Source organism: Xiphophorus hellerii, chromosome 9, assembly GCF_003331165.1.
Source record: "Xiphophorus hellerii strain 12219 chromosome 9, Xiphophorus_hellerii-4.1, whole genome shotgun sequence".
Lineage (NCBI taxonomy): Eukaryota > Metazoa > Chordata > Actinopteri > Cyprinodontiformes > Poeciliidae > Xiphophorus > Xiphophorus hellerii.
Genome location: NC_045680.1, coordinates 28,742,463 through 28,764,076, shown reverse-complemented (window position 1 = coordinate 28,764,076; position 21,614 = coordinate 28,742,463). Strand labels below are relative to the sequence as shown.

General features: G+C 45.2%; 1 protein-coding gene across 2 annotated transcripts in view; it reads left to right on the top strand.

Moving 5' to 3' along the window:
- Positions 1–21,614, top strand: part of nfic (nuclear factor I/C) — a 103,785-nt gene that overhangs the window by 71,344 nt on the left and 10,827 nt on the right. For both annotated transcript variants that reach the window (XM_032572549.1, XM_032572550.1), the window contains exons 9-11: positions 15,895–16,008; positions 17,893–18,050; positions 21,303–21,465. In XM_032572549.1, the coding sequence (XP_032428440.1) occupies positions 15,895–16,008; positions 17,893–18,050; positions 21,303–21,465 (435 nt within the window). The remainder of the gene's footprint in view (positions 1–15,894; positions 16,009–17,892; positions 18,051–21,302; positions 21,466–21,614) is intronic.

Here is a 21,614-nt window from a genome sequence, read left to right as displayed (position 1 = left end):
GTGAGTTTTGGAGTATATTGAAGGGGGGTTAGCAGGGGTCAAAGTTCACCTACTCGCCATGAAACACGAAACTCTTATATTTCCTATATAAAAACACATAGAGGGACCAAACGTTCAGGGATTGATTGTCATCAGGTGTTCTAAAATACCCTGTGGTGAAATTATTTTTTTAAGTAGGCCACGCCCCCTGAGAACAGGAAGTGTCATGTTTTACTGTGAACGGTCGCTATCTTAGCCCTTTGACCTAATCAACATGAAACTGTGTCCAGAGACAGAAGACATGTTGGTGTGTTGTGGATTCCAACCCCGACTGGCTGCGATGAAGCAGGTGGGCGTGGCGGCGTTGCGAACGCCGTCGAATTTCGTTTGGCTCTGAATTCCACAGTTTCGGGGTGAGCTGCTCCAAACTCACTAGGATGGATCCTTATCCATCCCCGAACAGGAATCCATAGCGATATTTGGTGGGCGTGGCCTAATTTTTCTATAGCGACCCCTAGAGTATTTTAAATGAACAGCCCCAAGCCATGCTTAAACCTAGAATTACGAAACTTGGTACACATGTGTATCTTGTCGGGACGTACAAAAAAGTCTCTTAGAGCCATGCTCTAAACCCAACAGGAAGTCGGCCATTTTAGATTGAAGTTCATTTGACCTCGATTTTGACGTTTACAGCCTTCGTATTTGATCGAACTCCTCCTAGGGATTTCGATTGATCGGCTTCAAACTCGGTCAGTCTGATCATAAGGCATGTCTGATTTAATGTTATCAAATTGGTGAGTTTTGGAGCATGTTGAAGGGGGGTTAGCAAGGCTCAAAGTTCCCCTGTGATCGACTGTGTAATACAAAGGGCTTTGTCATGTGTAGGGCAATGCTGCCCTCTGGTGTCGAATTACTGAAATAATGAAACTATTTCAGTAATTTCAGTAATTCGACACCAGAGGGCAGCATTGCCCTACGGAATAACAGAGTTCAATTTTGATCGACTGTGTAATACAAAGGGCTGTGTCATGTGTAGGGCAATGCTGCCCTCTGGTGTCGAATTACTGAAATAATGAAACTATTTCAGTAATTTCAGTAATTCGACACCAGAGGGCAGCATTGCCCTACGGAATGACAGTTCAATGTTGAATTGAAGAGGAAAAAATTAAATAATTTGTAATTCTAACACAAAAACATCACAGAGACACCAAAGTTTGAGTTATTGATCATCCTCGGGTGTAGAATAATATCCAATGGTCAAATGATGACATCACGTAGGCCACGCCCTCTGACAACAGGAAGTCTTGTATTTTACTGTGAACGGTCGATAGCTTCTGCACCAAACTTTGCACGAGTGACCCTGGTGGGATCCTTGACGACCCTATGTCATCATATTATGACGTCATCTAAGCCCCGCCCCCTCAGAACAGGAAGTGCCGTTTTTTTACCTAGAAAGCTCCGTTTATGGCTCTCTTGACCTAATCAAGATGATTCGGATGATAAACTCTGTCAATGCTCGCTGCTGGCTGAACCGTGTGGGCGTGGCCAAATGGCGAATATCAGTCCCTCGCCATATACATACGTTTGGCTCTAATTCACACATGGATCATCCGATTGGCGCCAAAATGGATATGTATGACCTTTGTTCACCTCTAAAGAGCCCAACGGGTTTGAGATGTAATTTGACTCCACTGCGCCCCCTAAGTTAATTCATCGGCTGTATCTCCTCGACGCATCGACCGATCTGCACCAGATTTTTTGACAGTCGTCGGGGAGCGCCGCCGAACGCAATCACGCGTGTCGCCCGGTGGACGGGCGGGGAAAATGCGCGACAACTTCTGCGGCGGCTAGCGGGCGGCGGTGCTGGAAACTGCGGCCGAGCTTCTGCGGTGGGGAGCGGGCTGCGGCTGTGGAAAACGCGCGAGAGCTTCTGCGGTGGCCGGAACCCCCGCGGTGGCCAATAGGCCGGAGCGGCGCTTGCTGCGAGGGCCGCCCGAGGCTGCTTGCAGCTTTAATTATTATTATTACGATTCTTCCCACCTCTTCGTGTGCCTTTTTGGGGGCTTTATCATATTCAAAAACTCACCAAACTTGGCGGTCGCAACTAGAAAATTTAAAAATTTTGAATTTTAAGGTTGTCGCAAAAATCGCAAAAAAAATTGCTGAACGGCAGCAACTAGCAATTTTATGTTGACACAATGGTATGAACGTACTTCATCGTAGACACATGAAATTTGGTACACTTGTAGAGCTCACCAAATGACTCAGAACTTACATTTAATGTTATAAGCCAACTATCACAGAAAGTCGGCCATTTTGTATTGAACGTCCATTTTTTACCTCGATTTTGACGTTTACAGCCTTCGTATTTGATCGAACTCCTCCTAGGGATTTCGATTGATCGACTTCAAACTCGGTCAGTCTGATCATAAGGCATGTTTGATTTAAAGTTATCAAATTGGTGAGTTTTGGAGCATGTTGAAGGGGGGTTAGCAGGGGTCAAAGTTCACCTACTCGCCATGAAACACGAAACTCTCATATTTCCGATATAAAAACACATAGAGGGACCAAACTTTCAGTGATTGATCGGCATCGGGTGCCCTACAATACCCTATGGTGAAATGATGACATCACTTAGGCCACGCCCCCTGAGAACAGGAAGTGTCATGTTTTACTGTGAACGGTCGCTATCTTAGCCCTTTGACCTAATCAACATGAAACTGTGTCCAGAGACAGAAGACATGTTGGTGTGTTGAGGATTCCAACCCCGACCGGCTGTGACATAGCAGGTGGGCGTGGCGGCGTGGCGAAGTGACCTGTAACGCCGTTGCCATACGTTTGGCTCTGAATTCCACAATTTTGGGCCCAGCTGCTCCAAACTCACTAGGATGGATCCTTATCCACCCACCGACAGGAATTCATAACAAAATGTGGTGGGCGTGGCCTAATTTCTCTATAGCGACCCCTAGAGTATTTTAAATGAACAGCCCTAAGCCATGCTTTAACCTAGAATTACGAAACTTGGTACACATGTGTATCTTGTCAGGACGTACAAAAAAGTCTATTACAGCCATGGTCGAAACCCAACAGGAAGTCGGCCATTTTAGATTGAAGTTCATTTGACCTCGATTTTGACGTTTACAGCCTTTGCATTTGATCGAACTCCTCCTAGGGATTTCGATTGATCGGCTTCAAACTCGGTCAGTCTGATCATAAGGCATGTCTGATTTAAAGTTATCAAATTGGTGACTGTCTGAGATTGCTGAAGGGGGGTTACCAGGGGTCAAAGTTCACCTACTCGCCATGAAACACGAAACTCTTATATATCCTGCACAGAAAATCACAGAGATACCAAACTTTAAATTATTGATCATCATTAGGTGTCCAAAAATACCCTGTGGTGAAATGATGACATCACTTAGGCCACGCCCCCTGAGAACAGGAAGTGTCATGTTTTACTGTGAACGGTCGCTATCTTAGCCCTTTGACCTAATCAACATGAAACTGTGTCCAGAGACAGAAGACATGTTGGTGTGTTGAGGATCCAAGCCCTGACCGGCTGCTATGAAGCAGCTGGGTGTGGAGGCGTGGCGAAGTGAACTGTAACGCCGATGCCATACGTTTGCTTCTAGATTCCACATGTTTCGACCGAGCTGCACCAAACTTGGCCTGACTCATCCTGGTGTGATACCTGACAATGCTATGTCATCATATTATGACGTCATCTAAGCCCCGCCCCCTCAGAATGAATTAGAGAGATCTTCTGTGTAATTACATAATAAACAGTCCATGTTCGTTGTTTGTAGGGCAATGCTGCCCTCTGCTGCCCACTGAAATAGTTTCATTATTTCAGTAATTCGACACCAGAGGGCAGCATTGCCCTACGGAATGACAGAGTTCATTCCGTAGACAGAAGACATGTTGGTGTGTTGTGGATTCATTAGAGAATCAAGGTTCTCTAATCAAGAGAACCTTGATTAGGCTCTCTTGACCTAATCAAGGTGATTCTGTGTTGGATGACAGATAGGAAGTTGATCTCGCTTGCTTTAAAGTGCCAACAGTTTTCAATGGCGGCAACGCCGTTCGTATACGTTTGCCTCTACATTCCACATATTTTGACCGAGCTGCATCAAACTTGGCCTGAGTGATCCTGGAGGCTTGCCCGTCAATCCTACGTCATCACATTATGACGTCATCTAAGCCCCGCCCCCTCGGAACCGGAAGTGCCGTTTTTTTCCTTGGAAAGCTCCGTTTATGGCTCTCTTGACCTAATCAAGATGATTCGGATGATAAACTCTGTTAATGCTCGCTGCTGGCTGAACCGTGTGGGCGTGGCAAAATGGCGAATATCAGTCCCTCGCCATATACATACGTTTGGCTCTAAATCACACATGGATCATCCGATTGACGCCAAACTGGATATGTATGACCTTTGTTCACCTCTAAAGAGCCCAACGAGGTTGAAATGTAATTTGACTCCACTGCGCCCCCTAAGTTAATACATGGGCTGTATCTCCTCGATGCATCGACCGATCTGCATCAGATTTTTTGACAGTCGTCGGGGAGCGCCGCCGAACGCATTCACGCGTGTCGCCCGGTGGACGGGCGGGGAAAATGCGAGACAGCTTCTGCGGCGGCTGGCGGGCGGCGGTGCTGGAAACTGCGGCAGAGCTTCCGCGGTGGGGAGCGGGCTGCGGCTCTGGAAACCGAGCGAGAGCTTCTGCGGTGGCCGGAACCCCCGCGGTGGCCAATAGGCCGGAGCGGCGCTTGCTGCGAGGGCCGCCCGAGGCTGCTTGCAGCTTTAATTATTCTTATTATTCTTCCACCCAAATGAATTGCCTTTTTGGGGGCTTTATCATATTCAAAAACTCACCAAACTTGGCGGTCGCGACTAGAAAAATTCAAAATTTTGAATTTTAAGGTTGTCACAAAAATCGCAAAAAAAATTGCTCAACGGCAGCAACTAGCAATTTTCTGTTGACACAATGGTATGAACGTACTTCATCGTAGAGACATGAAATTTGGTACACTTGTAGAGCTCACCAAAAGACTCAGAACTTACATTTAATGTTATAAGCCAACTATCACAGGAAGTCGGCCATTTTGTATTGAACCTCCATTTTTTACCTCGATTTTGACGTTTACAGCCTTCGTATTTGATCGAACTCCTCCTAGGGATTTTGATTGATCGGCTTCAAACTCGGTCAGTCTGATCATAAGGCATGTCTGATTTAAAGTTATCAAATTGGTGAGTTTTGGAGCATGTTGAAGGGGGGTTAGCAGGGGTCAAAGTTCACCTACTCGCCATGAAACACGAAACTCTTATATTTCCTATACAAAAACACAGAGAGGGACCAAACTTTCATTGATTGATTGTCATCGGGTGTCCTAAAATACCCTGTGGTGAAATTATTTTTTTAAGTAGGCCACGCCCCCTGAGAACAGAAAGTGTCATGTTTTACTGTGAACGGTCGCTATCTTAGCCCTTTGACCTAATCAACATGAAACTGTGTCCAGAGACAGAAGACATGTTGGTGTGTTGAGTAATCCAACCCCGACCGGCTGCGATGAAGCAGGTGGGCGTGGCGGCGTTGCGAACGCCGTCGAATTTCGTTTGGCTCTGAATTCCACAATTTCGGGCCCAGCTCCTCCTAACTCACTAGGATGGATCCTTATCCACCCACCGACAGGAATTCATAACAAAATGTGGTGGGCGTGGCCTAATTTCTCTATAGCGACCCCTAGAGTATTTTAAATGAACAGCCCCATGCCATGCTTTATCCTAGAATTACGAAACTTGGTACACATGTGTATCTTGTCAGGACGTACAAAAAAGTCTCTTGGAGCCATGCTCTAAACCCAACAGGAAGTCGGCCATTTTGTATTGAAGGTCCATTTTGGACCTCGAGTTTGACGTTTACAGCCTTTGCATTTGATCGAACTCCTCCTAGGGATTTCGATTGATCGGCTTCAAACTTGGTCAGTCTGATCATAAGGCATGTCTGATTTAAAGTTATCAAATTGGTGACTGTATGAGCTTGCTGAAGGGGGGTTACCAGGGGTCAAAGTTCACCTACTCGCCATGAAACACGAAACTCTTATATTTCCTATACAAAAACACATAGAGGTACCAAACTTTCTGGGATTGATCGTCATCGGGTGTCCTAAAATACCCTGTGGTGAAATTATTTTTTTACGTAGGCCACGCCCCCTGAGAACAGGAAGTGTCATGTTTTACTGTGAACGGTCGCTATCTTAGCCCTTTGACCTAATCAACATGAAACTGTGTCCAGAGACAGAAGACATGTTGGTGTGTTGTGGATTCCAACCCCGACCGGCTGCGATGAAGCAGGTGGGCGTGGCGTCGTTGCGAACGCCGTCAAATTTCGTTTGGCTCTGAATTCCACAGTTTCGGGGTGAGCTGCTCCAAACTCACTAGGATGGATCCTTATTGACCCGCCAACAGGAATTCATAACAAAATTTGGTGGGCGTGGCCTAATTTCTCTATATCGCCCCCTAGAATATTTCAAAAAATCAGCCCCAAGCCATGCTTTAGCTTAGAATTACGAAACTTGGTACACATGTGTATCTTGTCAGGACGTACAAAAAAGTCTCTTGGAGCCATGCTCTAAACCCAACAGGAAGTCGGCCATTTTAGATTGAAATTCATTTGACCTCGATTTTGACGTTTACAGCCTTCGTATTTGATCAAACTCCTCCTAGGGATTTCGATTGATCGGCTTCAAACTCGGTCAGTCTGATCATAAGGCATGTCTGATTTAAAGTTATCAAATTGGTGAGTTTTGGAGCATGTTGAAGGGGGGTTAGCAAGGCTCAAAGTTCCCCTGTGATCGACTGTGTAATACAAAGGGCTTTGTCATGTGTAGGGCAATGCTGCCCTCTGGTGTCGAATTACTGAAATAATGAAACTATTTCAGTAATTTCAGTAATTCGACACCAGAGGGCAGCATTGCCCTACGGAATGACAGAGTTCAATTTTGATCGACTGTGTAATACAAAGGGCTTTGTCATGTGTAGGGCAATGCTGCCCTCTGGTGTCGAATTACTGAAATAATGAAACTATTTCAGTAATTTCAGTAATTCGACACCAGAGGGCAGCATTGCCCTACGGAATGACAGTTCAATGTTGAATTATAGAGGAAAAAATTAAATAATTTGTAATTCTAACACAAAAACTGACAGAGACACCAAAGTTTGAGTTATTGATCATCCTCGGGTGTAGAATAATATCCAATGGTCAAATGATGACATCACGTAGGCCACGCCCTCTGACAACAGGAAGTCTTGTATTTTACTGTGAACGGTCGATAGCTTCTGCACCAAACTTTGCACGAGTGACCCTGGTGGGATCCTTGACGACCCTATGTCATCATATTATGACGTCATCTAAGCCCCGCCCCCTCAGAACAGGAAGTGCCGTTTTTTTACTTAGAAAGCTCCGTTTATGGCTCTCTTGACCTAATCAAGATGATTCGGATGATAAACTCTGTCAATGCTCGCTGCTGGCTGAACCGTGTGGCCGTGGCCAAATGGCGAATATCAGTCCCTCGCCATATACATACGTTTGGCTCTAATTCACACATGGATCATCCGATTGGCGCCAAACTGGATATGTATGACCTTTGTTCACCTCTAAACAGCCCGACGGGTTTGAGATGTAATTTGACTCCACTGCGCCCCCTAAGTTGATACATCGGCCGTATCTCCTCGACGCATCGACCGATCTGCACCAGATTTTTTGACAGTCGTCGGGGAGCGCCGCCGAACGCATTCACGCGTGTCGCCCGGTGGACGGGCGGGGAAAATGCGAGACAGCTTCTGCGGCGGCTGGCGGGCGGCGGTGCTGGAAACTGCGGCAGAGCTTCCGCGGTGGGGAGCGGGCTGCGGCTCTGGAAACCGAGCGAGAGCTTCTGCGGTGGCCGGAACCCCCGCGGTGGCCAATAGGCCGGAGCGGCGCTTGCTGCGAGGGCCGCCCGAGGCTGCTTGCAGCTTTAATTATTCTTATTATTCTTCCACCCAAATGAATTGCCTTTTTGGGGGCTTTATCATATTCAAAAACTCACCAAACTTGGCGGTCGCGACTAGAAAAATTCAAAATTTTGAATTTTAAGGTTGTCACAAAAATCGCAAAAAAAATTGCTCAACGGCAGCAACTAGCAATTTTCTGTTGACACAATGGTATGAACGTACTTCATCGTAGAGACATGAAATTTGGTACACTTGTAGAGCTCACCAAAAGACTCAGAACTTACATTTAATGTTATAAGCCAACTATCACAGGAAGTCGGCCATTTTGTATTGAACGTCCATTTTTTACCTCGATTTTGACGTTTACAGCCTTCGTATTTGATCGAACTCCTCCTAGGGATTTCGATTGATCGACTTCAAACTCGGTCAGTCTGATCATAAGGCATGTTTGATTTAAAGTTATCAAATTGGTGAGTTTTGGAGCATGTTGAAGGGGGGTTAGCAGGGGTCAAAGTTCACCTACTCGCCATGAAACACGAAACTCTTATATTTCCTATACAAAAACACATAGAGGGACCAAACTTTCAGTGATTGATCGTCATCGGGTGCCCTACAATACCCTATGGTCAAATGATGACATCACTTAGGCCACGCCCCCTGAGAACAGGAAGTGTCATGTTTTACTGTGAACGGTCGCTATCTTAGCCCTTTGACCTCATCAATATGAAACTGTGTCCAGAGACAGAAGACATGTTGGTGTGTTGTGGATTCCAACCCCGACCGGCTTTGACATAGCAGGTGGGCGTGGCGGCGTGGCGAAGTGACCTGTAACGCCGTTGCCATACGTTTGGCTCTGAATTCCACAATTTCGGGCCCAGCTGCTCCAAACTCACTAGGATGGATCCTTATCCACTCACCGACAGGAATTCATAACAAAATTTGGTGGGCGTGGCCTAATTTCTCTATAGCGACCCCTAGAGTATTTTAAATGAACAGCCCCAAGCCATGCTTAAACCTAGAATTACGAAACTTGGTACACATGTGTATCTTGTCGGGACGTACAAAAAAGTCTCTTAGAGCCATGGTCGAAACCCAACAGGAAGTCGGCCATTTTAGATTGAAGTTCATTTGACCTCGATTTTGACGTTTACAGCCTTTGCATTTGATCGAACTCCTCCTAGGGATTTCGATTGATCGGCTTCAAACTCGGTCAGTCTGATCATAAGGCATGTCTGATTTAAAGTTATCAAATTGGTGACTGTATGAGCTTGCTGAAGGGGGCTTACCAGGGGTCAAAGTTCACCTACTCGCCATGAAACACGAAACTCTTATATATCCTGCACAGAAACTCACAGAGATACCAAACTTTAAATTATTGATCATCATTAGGTGTCCAAAAATACCCTGTGGTCAAATGATGACATCAATTAGGCCACGCCCCCTGAGAACAGGAAGTGTCATGTTTTACTGTGAACGGTTGCTATCTTAGCCCTTTGACATAATCAATATTAAACTGTGTCCAGAGACAGAAGACATGTTGGTGTGTTGTGGATTCAAGCCCTGACTGGCTGCGATGAAGCAGCTGGCTGTGGCGGCGTGGCGAAGTGACCTGTAACGCCGAGGCCATACGTTTGCTTCTAGATTCCACATGTTTCGACCGAGCTGCACCAAACTTGGCCTGACTCATCCTGGTCTGATGCCTGACAATGCTATGTCATCATATTATGACGTCATCTAAGCCCCGCCCCCTCAGAATGAATTAGAGAGATCTTCTGTGTAATTACATAATAAACAGTCCATGTTCGTTGTTTGTAGGGCAATGCTGCCCTCTGCTGCCCACTGAAATAGTTTCATTATTTCAGTAATTCGACACCAGAGGGCAGCATTGCCCTACGGAATGAAAGTTCAATGTTGTAATGGAGGAAAAAATTAAATAATTTGTAATTCTAACACAAAAACTCACAGAGACACCAAACGTTCAGTGATTGATCATAATCGAGTGTCCAATAATATCCAATGGTCAAATGATGACATCACTTAGGCCCCGCCCCCTCGGAACAGGAAGTGCTATTTTTTTACTTGGAAAGCTCTGTTTATGGCTCTCTTGACCTAATCAAGATGATTCGGATGATAAACTCTGTTAATGCTCGCTGCTGGCTGAACCGTGTGGGCGTGGCAAAATGGCGAATATCAGTCCCTCGCCATATACATACGTTTGGCTCTAAATCACACATGGATCATCCGATTGACGCCAAACTGGATATGTATGACCTTTGTTCACCTCTAAAGAGCCCAACGAGGTTGAAATGTAATTTGACTCCACTGCGCCCCCTAAGTTAATACATGGGCTGTATCTCCTCGATGCATCGACCGATCTGCATCAGATTTTTTGACAGTCGTCGGGGAGCGCCGCCGAACGCATTCACGCGTGTCGCCCGGTGGACGGGCGGGGAAAATGCGCGACAGCTTCTGCGGCGGCTGGCGGGCGGCGGTGCTGGAAACTGCGGCAGAGCTTCTGCGGTGGGGAGCGGGCTGCGGCTCTGGAAAACGTGCGAGAGCTTCTGCGGTGGCCGGAACCCCCGTGGTGGCCAATAGGCCGGAGCGGCGCTTGCTGCGAGGGCCGCCCGAGGCTGCTTGCAGCTTTAATTAGGCCCGAGCAGCAAAGCGCTGCGAAGGCCTATTGTATCTGTACTGTTTATTATTATTAGGCCCGAGCAGCAAAGCGCTGCGAAGGCCTATTGTATCTGTACTGTTTATTATTATTATTATTCTTACCCCCTCTTCGTGCGCCTTTTTGGGGGCTTTATCATATTCAAAAACTCACCAAACTTGGCGGTCGCGACTAGGCGGTTTAAAAATTTTGAATTTTAAGGTCGTTGCAAAAATCGCAAAAGAAATTGCTCAACGGCGGCAACTAGCAATTTTCAACGGAACCTTTGCAATTCATTTATTTCATCGTACAGACATGAAATTTGGTACACATGTAGAGCTCAAAAAGACATTCAGAATTTGGTATAGATTTCATAGTGCAACTATCACAGGAAGTCGGCCATTTTGTATTGAACGTCCATTTTTTACCTCGATTTTGACGTTTACAGCCTTCGTATTTGATCGAACTCCTCCTAGGGATTTCGATTGATCGGCTTCAAACTCGGTCAGTCTGATCATAAGGCATGTTTGATTTAAAGTTATCAAATTGGTGAGTTTTGGAGCATGTTGAAGGGGAGTTAGCAGGGGTCAAAGTTCACCTACTCGCCATGAAACACGAAACTCTTATATTTCCTATATAAAAACACATAGAGGGATCAAACTTTCACTGATTGATCGTCATCGGGTGTCCTAAAATACCCTGTGGTGAAATGATGACATCACTTAGGCCACGCCCCCTGAGAACAGGAAGTGTCATGTTTTACTGTGAACGGTCGCTATCTTAGCCCTTTGACCTCATCAACATGAAACTGTGTCCAGAGACAGAAGACATGTTGGTGTGTTGAGCATTCCAACCCCGACCGGCTTTGACATAGCAGGTGGGCGTGGCGGCGTGGCGAAGTGACCTGTAACGCCGTTGCCATACGTTTGGCTCTGAATTCCACAATTTCGGGCCCAGCTGCTCCAAACTCACTAGGATGGATCCTTATCCACCCACCGACAGGAATTCATAACAAAATTTGGTGGGCGTGGCCTAATTTCTCTATAGCGACCCCTAGAGTATTTTAAATGAACAGCCCCAAGCCATGCTTAAACCTAGAATTACGAAACTTGGTACACATGTGTATCTTGTCGGGACGTACAAAAAAGTCTCTTAGAGCCATGCTCTAAACCCAACAGGAAGTCGGCCATTTTAGATTGAAGTTCATTTGACCTCGATTTTGACGTTTACAGCCTTTGCATTTGATCGAACTCCTCCTAGGGATTTCGATTGATCGGCTTCAAACTCGGTCAGTCTGATCATAAGGCATGTCTGATTTAAAGTTATCAAATTGGTGACTGTATGAGCTTGCTGAAGGGGGGTTACCAGGGGTCAAAGTTCACCTACTCGCCATGAAACACGAAACTCTTATATTTCCTATACAAAAACACATAGAGGGACCAAACGTTCAGTTATTGATCGTCATCGTGTGTCCTACAATACCCTGTGGTGAAATTTTTTTTTTCGTAGGCCACGCCCCCTGAGAACAGGAAGTGTCATGTTTTACTCTGAACGGTCGCTATCTTAGCCCTTTGACCTAATCAACATGAAACTGTGTCCAGAGACAGAAGACATGTTGGTGTGTTGTGGATTCAAGCCCTGACCGGCTGCGATGAAGCAGCTGGGTGTGGCGGCGTGGCGAAGTGACCTGCAACGCCGATGCCATACGTTTGCTTCTAGATTCCACATGTTTCGACCGAGCTGCACCAAACTTGGCCTGACTCATCCTGGTCTGATGCCTGACAATGCTATGTCATCATATTATGACGTCATCTAAGCCCCGCCCCCTCAGAATGAATTAGAGAGATCTTCTGTGTAATTACATAATAAACAGTCCATGTTCGTTGTTTGTAGGGCAATGCTGCCCTCTGCTGCCCACTGAAATAGTTTCATTATTTCAGTAATTCGACACCAGAGGGCAGCATTGCCCTACGGAATGACAGTTCAATGTTGTAATGGAGGAAAAAATTAAATAATTTGTAATTCTAACACAAAAACTCACAGAGACACCAAACGTTCAGTGATTGATCATAATCGAGTGTCCAATAATATCCAATGGTCAAATGATGACATCACTTAGGCCCCGCCCCCTCGGAACAGGAAGTGCTATTTTTTTACTTGGAAAGCTCTCTTTATGGCTCTCTTGACCTAATCAAGATGATTCGGATGATAAACTCTGTCAATGCTCGCTTCTGGCTGAACCGTGTGGGCGTGGCCAAATGGCGAATATCAGTCCCTCGCCATATTCATACGTTTGGCTCTAATTCACACATGGATCATCCGATTGGCGCGAAACTGGATATGTATGACCTTTGTTCACCTCCAAAGAGCCCAATGAGGTTGAAATGTAATTTGGCTCCACTGCGCCCCCTACGTTAATACTTCGGCTGTGTCTCCTCGATGCATCGACCGATCTGCACCAGATTTTTTGACAGTCGTCAGGGAGCGCTGCCGAACGCATTCACGCGTATCGCCCGGTGGACAGGCATGGGAAATGCGCGACAGCTTCTGCGGCGGCTGGCGGGCGGCGGTGCTGGAAACTGCGCCGGAGCTTCTGCGGTGGCGAGCGGGCTGCGGCTCTGGAAACCGCGCGAGAGCTTCTGCGGTGGCTGGAACCCCCGCGGTGGCCAATAGGCTGGAGCGGCGCTTGCTGCGAGGGCCGCCCGAGGCTGCTTGCAGCTTTAATTATGATTCTGTCCCCCTAAAGAGTGGCCTTTTTGGGGGCTTTATCATATTCAAAAACTCACCAAACTTGGTGGACGCGTCTAGCCTGTTTAAAAATGTCATATTTTAAGGTCGTCGCAAAAAAAATCGCTCAATGGCGCCACCTAGCAATTTTCAAAGGACCCTTTGAAGGGAATACCCTTACTTCATCGTAGAGACATGAAATTTGGTACAGTTGTAGAACTCACCGATACGCTCAGAATTTACTATTACTATCATAGTGCAAGTATCACAGGAAGTTGGCCATTATGGATTTAAGGTCCAATTCTGACCCCATTTTTGATGTTTACAGCCTTCGTATTTGATCGAACTCCTCCTAGGGATTTTGATTGATCGGCTTCAAACTCGGTCAGTCTGATCATAAGGCATGTCCGATTCAAAGTTATCAAAATGGTGAGTTTTTGAGCATGCTGAAGGGGGGTTGCCAGGGGTCAAAGTTCACCTACTCGCCATGAAACACGAAACTGTTATATCTCCTATACAAAAACACATAGATGTACCAAACTTTCAGTGATTGATCATCATCGGGTGTCCTACAATATCCAATGGTCAAATGATGACATCACTTAGGCCATGCCCCCTGAGAACAGGAAGTGTTATGTTTTACTGTGAACGGTCGCTATCTTACTCTTTTGACCTAATCAACATGAAACTGTGTCCAGAGACAGAAGACATGTTGGTGTGTTGTGTATTCCAACCCCGACCAGCTTCGATGGAGCAGGTGGGCGTGGCGGCGTGGCGAAGTGACCTGTAACTCCGTTGCCATACGTTTGGCTCCGAATTCCACAATTTCGGGCCGAGCTGCTCCAAACTCACTAGGATGGATCCTTATCCACCCACCGACAGGAATCCATAACAAAATTTGGTGGGCGTAGCCTAATTTCTCTACAGCGCCCCCTAGAATATTTTAAATGATCAGCCCCAAGCCATGCTTTAACCTAGAATTACGAAACTTGGTACACATGTGTATCTTGTCAGGATGTACAAAAAGTCTCTTAGAGCCATGTCTAAACCCAACAGGAAGTCGGCCATTTTGGATTGAAGGTCCGATTTTGACCCCGATTTTGACGTTTACAGCCTTCATATTTGATCAAACTCCTCCTAGGGATTTCGATTGATCGGCTTCAAACTCGGTCAGTCTGATCATTAGGCATGTCCGATTCTAAGTTATCAAAACGGTGAGTGTTTGAGCATGCTGAAGGGGGCTTACCAGGGGTCAAAGTTCACCTACTCGCCATGAAACACGAAGCTGTTATTTCTCCTATAGAAAAACACATAGAGACACCAAACTTTCAGTTATTGATCATCATTGGGTGTCCTAAAATACCCTATGGTGAAATGGTGACATCACTTAGGCCACGCCCCCTGAGAACAGGAAGTATCGTGTTTTACTGTGAACTGTCGCTATCTTACCCCTTTGACCTCATCAACATGAAACTGTGACCAGAGACAGAAGACATGTTGATGTGTTGTGGATTCAAGCCCTGACCAGCTGCGATAAAGCAGGTGGGTGTGGCGGCATGGCGAAGTGACCTGTAACGCCATTGGTATACGTTTGCCTCTACATTACACATATTTTGACCGTGCTGCACCAAACTTGGCCTGAGTGATCCTGGTGGGATGCTTAACGATCCTATGTCATCATATTATGACGTCATATAAGCCCCGCCCCCTCACAACAGGAAGTGATGTTTTTTTCTTTGGAAAGTTCCATCTATGGCTCTCTTGACCTAATCAAGATGATTCAGATGATGAGCTCTGTCAATGCTCGCTGCTGGCTGAACCGTGTGGGCGTGGCCAAATGGCGAATATCAGTCCCTCGTCATATGCATACGTTTGGCTCTAAATCACACATGGATCATCCGATTGGCGCCAAACTGGATATGTATGACCTTTGTTCACCTCTAAAGAGCCCAACGGGTTTGAAATGTAATTTGACTCCACTGCGCCCCCTAAGTTAATACATCAGCTTTATCCAGATTCTGCACCAGATTCTTTGTGAGTCGCCGGGGAGCGCTGCCGAACGCATTCATGCGTATCGCCTGGTGGACGGGCGGGGAAAATGCGCAACAGCTTCTGCAGTGGCTGGCGAGCGGTGGTGCTGGAAACTGAGCCAGAGCTTCTGCAGTTGCGAGCGGGCTGTGGCTCTGGAAACTGTGCGAGAGCTTCTGCGGTGGCTGGAACCCCCGCCATGGCCAATAGGCCGGAGCGGCGCTTGGCTGCGAGGGCCGCTCGAGGCTGCTCACAGCTTTAATTTTGTTTTGTTGTTGTGTCCATTTTCTATGTAAACTAATTCTTTGTCAAAGTACATTCTTCTTTTGATTAATGTGGGTAGTTTAGTTCTGTTTCCCACATTATCAGAACTAGATTTTCCTGTGCTGGGCTCGTCCAACTTCTGTCTTCTAACAATAGATGTTGTGGCAAAAGCCACATATTATTGTTAAGTTTTAGCAATCAAAAGAAATGTGGGTGATTTTATTAATGAAGTGTATATTTATGTTTTGTGGTACAGGTTTGTCTCCCCCAGTGAAGAAGGCAGAGCTGGACAGCCCTTCTCCACAGGAGGGCTCACCAAGGATGGGATCCTTCACTCAGCACCACCGGCCAGTCATAGCAGTGCACAGTGGTGCGTAGCACTCAGAGTCCCTAACATTCTCTCATTCTGCTTCACAAACACACCAGGGGCCTCATGCATAAAGCGTGAGTGCGCACAAAAAATGTGCGGGGCCATATTTTACGCACAAGTCCGCATGTATAAAAATTAACTTTGCGTCAAAGTTTGAGTAAATATACGCACACTTTTTCGCTGGCGTGAAAATGTGCGGCAGCCACACAAACTTTTTCTGTGGACAATATCAAACTACGAAGTGTTGAAACTCACCTAAATCCACTGAAATCTGACTACATTCGGTGTTATTTAGACCAAGAGCATTAAACCCGATGTTTTTCATGATTTTAATGTTTTATTGTTTAAACATAAACAATAAAACTGAACCGCATTTATCCTCAGACAATAAGCTAACAAGCACACAAAATAAAGAAAATAAAAACAAAAGTATGTGAAAACCTCGCTTGAATGTAAATAGTGCTTTTTCTCAGTTTTTGTCTCATAAGGATGTAACGCATTGGTCCGTGTGCCGAAGAGCATAAAATGCATCTATGGGATCATTTCATTCTCACTAAAAGAAGAAAACAGGGTTGGATCAGCAGATTAACTCAAACCTGCCGATTAAAAATAATCAACAGGTTTGATTTTTTTTCTTCTATTTGTTTTTTATTGCCCCGCAAGGGGTCTTTTTGTGGGCTCTAGTGTCCCTTTTTCAAAGTAGACTGACAAGGTTTGATTATTTTTAAGGTGATCAAAGTGTGTAGACAATCACACTTATATAAGTAGCTGCGCAAAGGTGAGCTGCGTAATTGTGGAACACTTTGGCTCTGATGGAGAACATCGCCAAGGGAAGGATTCAGAGGGAGCGTTTGTTCAGAGATCATATTGATCTGCTGGGAAATGTTGATGATGGCTTATGAGTGTTTAGATTGCTCAGACTCATCATCCTGGAGCTCTGAGCAAAACTTAAAGAGCCGTGCAGTACCGGTACCGGTCCAGCTGCAGTCATCCTTCAGTCGAGTCGCCCGTTTTGTGAGTGCGCCTTATGGACATAAAGCATTCTACTATTTAGAATAAACGTCCACATTCCCCACTCAAAGGATCCTCTGACACGCTGTCTGTCTTTAAATCCCGGCTGAACGCGGTACTGTTAAAACTGACAGTTGCAGAATTTCTTTATTTTTTATTTTTTTAATTTGGATTTTTTTTTTTCTTTAAAATGTGTTTTTTTTATTTTTATGAGGTGACATTATGTGTCCTCAAAGCACCTTTTAAATAAAACATATAATTATTATTATTATTATAAATACTTATACTGCTTCTAACAAGGACGTTGCCATGGTTATTGCTTCACGTGGTGGCAGACTTCCGGGTATTTATACTAATTTACATATGTATTTATGGTCGGCGACAATTGTGGACCACCAGCTGTGCTCTATTTCCAGCAAATTAGGATTTATAAAAGAAAGGTGCTCGGCCAAGTGCTTTATGCATCTGATTTTTTTTTTGTGCACTGCACTTTTCTAAATGTTTCCGTACACCACAGGTGTCAAACTCCAGTCCTGGAGGGCCACTGCCCTGCAACTTTTAGATGTGCCTCTGCTGCACCACACCTGAATAGAATAATTAGGTCATTAGCAAGGCTCTGGAAAACTTATCGGCACAAGAAGGAGGTAATTAAGCCACTTCATTCCAGTGTTTTGTAGCTGTGGCACATCTAAAAACTGCAGGACACTGGCCCTTGAGGACTGGAGTTTGACACCCCTGCCGTACGCCAAGTTTTAGTGTGAAAACTGCACACTCTTTTATGCATGAGGCCCCAGGTCTTCCACAGCCATACTGTGTTACATTTATAAGATATTTTCCTCTAGAAACTTCACAAATATTTCATATTCTTGTCAGGTCTCTCTCGATGTCCTCATCCCTCCTCATCACTTCACTTTCCGTCTTCTTCCTACTTTGCCCATGGAGCAATCCGATACCCCCCCCATCTGGCCCAGGACCCATTGAAGGATCTAGTCTCATTGGCCTGTGACCCTGCAAATCAGTCCCCCAGTTCTGTAAGTTCCTCTGTTCATTTATAATCCAAATATATCATTTTGAGGCACTTCACAAAAAGTCATTTCAATTTAGTGAACAATTGGGTGAACTGTCACAAAGAGCAGTACACAGAACAAAATGAAACCTTGTTATGGAGGAAAGAAAAAAAATCTTTGTGGCATCTATTGGCGGCAGTATCTTGGAGGCTGTCGGCAGATTCATGGAGGCCGGCAGCAGAACCCTGGGCCCGGCAGCAGAACCCTGGAGGCCAGCAGCAGAACCCTTGAAGGAGCTGCAGCAGAACCCTTTGAGGAGCTGCAGGACTGTAGGGCTCTGAGGTGAAGAGAACCAGGCTGAAAAGGGAAGACGAGGAAGCATTGTCCTGACCCTCTGAGGCATGACTTGATTCAGCCTGCCCTTCCAGAATGGCAGTGGAGGTATCGCAACGTCAGTGGTATCTGTGGCTGGAGGAGGAAGAGGAAACAGGAGGCGCTGAGACAGGAAGTGCAGAAGATGAGAAAGCATGGGTGAGGACTTAAATGACTGGAGCAGAGGGGATTTATGCTAGACGCTGTTCCTACTGCACCTCCTCCTTGAAGTTAATTTGTATGGTATATTTCAGCAACAAGTCAGTTCAAAGTGTTTTACATAACAACATACAGTCACCAATTGTGAAACCAGTTACGTTACATTTTGTCAAGTGCCATAATCAAAATCATCATTACACATCAAATATATTGGTCAATATTCCAGTGATTGTGATTCAAAAGCAACTCTAATGGTACCTCCACATCAAACGCATTTGTCTGGTTTATGTGGAGGCCCGTCGAGGGCCCAGTGTGGTGCATTTGGAGCGTCCAATACATCCAACAAATAGGCTGGCAATGGAAAACAATGGCTAGAGCGATTCTGATGCATCTCCACATAGACTTTGAATGTAAACCAGACACGCGAAATGCATTTGGTGTGAAGGCACCATAAACAGTTGGCTTTTTAGCATTGATTTAAAGGAACTCAGTGTTTCAGCTGTTTTGTTGTCCTCCAGCGTCACAAAGCCCAGAGAATGAAGGAGAGGTCTCCAGTCACACAGCAAAGACAGTCCATTGAAACTTTTATGGGGAGCACGGTTTAACCATTGACACATCTGCTGATCATTGTTGTAAGATTGATTTCAAAAAACAGTAAGCCAACCTAAAGGAGGTCCGACATGTGACCTGAACATGTCCAACATGTGAGCAGTATGGATCATCACAGTTTTCTGGAGATGCAGCGCTCCAAATGCTCCACCTTCTTCAGGGATGGAATAAAAGTTAAGGGGGTGGAGTGCTTCACATTCCTCTGGAGTCCAAACACGTGTTGACCTTTCTTGGTCCGGTCACACCTCCCCCCAAGAAGTGAAAGCACAGCAAGCACTTGACTTCCTCAGGGAGCTCCCCCAGCTGCTGCTGACCAGTGGGGGACAGCAGACCTTGAGGACGGGTCCACTCTTCCCCTTTCAGACATGTATGCTGGCTAACTGCAGGGGAGAGCCAGTTGAATCATTAGAGAGCCTTCTCACCATGGATGCTGACTCTTCTCCCCCATCTCCTCTGGTAGATGCTACAAGAGACATTAGTATGCTACCAGTACAGTGACGTGAGGTGAGGTGCAATGCTGGCAAGGCACTGACTTAATCATAATCAGATATACAAATGTAGACCACCTGCATGTTTACATAAGGAAATATCGCGCATGTGGACAATGCTGGAGGGCAAAAAGACAATTATTTTATATGCCATCCATAGCCGCGCTGTAACTCAATGAAACTTGGAAATGTAAGTGTTATTAATTTCGTGCTATGCTCCACAGCAAAGGGAAAAACCGTTGAAGTACAACTCAAAACCAGTCTTTTTCGATCTCTGCATTGGCCAGGCCACACACACACACGCACGCAGACTCGTTGCCATAGCAACTAACAACGCCCCTAAAAAACCCCACTGAATATTCCCCACACAAAGAGCAGAACATTCAGTCTGTTGCAGTAGTATGGTTTTAGGCTTAATGTTTATTTTAAGATTATTAATATGTGATTGCTGTGGTACGAGGAGAAAACTATAAATATATCGCTGAACTTGACTGTATGGCTAGTTCGCTGTTACTGTCTCTAACCCTGCAGTTGTGGAGTCACAATGTCTGGGATCATGAGCGCCCCCTGCCATGAGGCCAGAGAACTGCACTGCTTCACCTCGATTCTGTTCTTTGCCGTTTATGATCGCTGCTCAGCACACGAAACACGTAACACACACAGTTGGTGACAAAAACACTGTACATTATATACATAAGCTAATCTATGGAAAATCAGTTCATATATTAAATGTTTTTTAACCATTTTGTTGACGACATGCAGACAGGAGGCGCATGCTCCCATAGAAATGGCAGCCAGTGCAGTTAGCGAGAGGTTGCGCAATTGAAGGAGAGGCTCGGCTCGCTGCTGCCTCACCAGCTGCGCTTCCAAGCATTTGAATGGGAAAATGCAAAAATTCAGCGATTTTGAAGAAAAAATAATAAAAATTGGTTAAGCTAAATAATGTAACACTACGATGTGAGTTAAATCTGTGTTACCATAAAATAAGAGGTCGTGGGTGGAGAAAGAGCAGAACACTGAGAGGGAGTCGCGTAGCTGTCCAGACTTTTATTCAACCTCCATTTTAACAGTACAGAACGCGTCTCGGGTACACCTAAAAAAAAAACAACCAAGAAAGAAACAGCTCCTCTTAAAGGCACCGCCCAATTCCTTAGCTATGGATCAACTGTAGTAAGTAACTGATCTTGTATGTAACCACATTAATTCAAAAGGAAAAATAAATCATCATAAATCAAAAATACTTTACAGTACAAACCACAGGGTGAAAATAGCAATATAAATTATTTTATCATATTTTTTCCATTATTGACAGGTGAGGCTCTGCCTCACTTGCCTTCCCTGACCGCACGTCACTGTACCAGTAAAAGTTCAATCCTTAACCGTTTTTGAAAGCACTCTTGATTAAGGATTATTAGATTAAATTATCTGTGTAGACAAAGTTGATTTCCTATATTATTATTTAAAAGTATACAAAAAATCCCCAAAAAGTTACCTGAAATATAAAAAAATGTTAGATTAGTATCTTGAATTAATTTTCACTGCATGTAGAGTTAAAATTATATTTTTATGTGTCGCCTGTTACTATTTAAAACCAGTGTTTTTCTGTCTCTTTAGCAAAAGATAATTATACCACTGATCTGTTTTGCAGCTGAATGGCAGCACTCAGGTTAAAGTGCCCAGCCATTATATCTCCTCCCAGATGTTAGCGCCCCCTGGACCAGCATCCTCCCTCCCCAGACCAGCAGTTCCCACAGAGTCCAAAGCTTCTACCTCCTCCTCTGATGGGGGGGCAAATTCCCCTACGTCACCCAGTAAGTTTCCTCACAACAACTATTTCTATACTACATGTCTACACAAAATGCATCTGTTTACATGCTTAGTTTTACTAGAAGGTTTAGGAGCAGCGATAACAGACTTATGGTCATAAGAGCTGTTATCTGACGTTGAGGAACTCTACTTG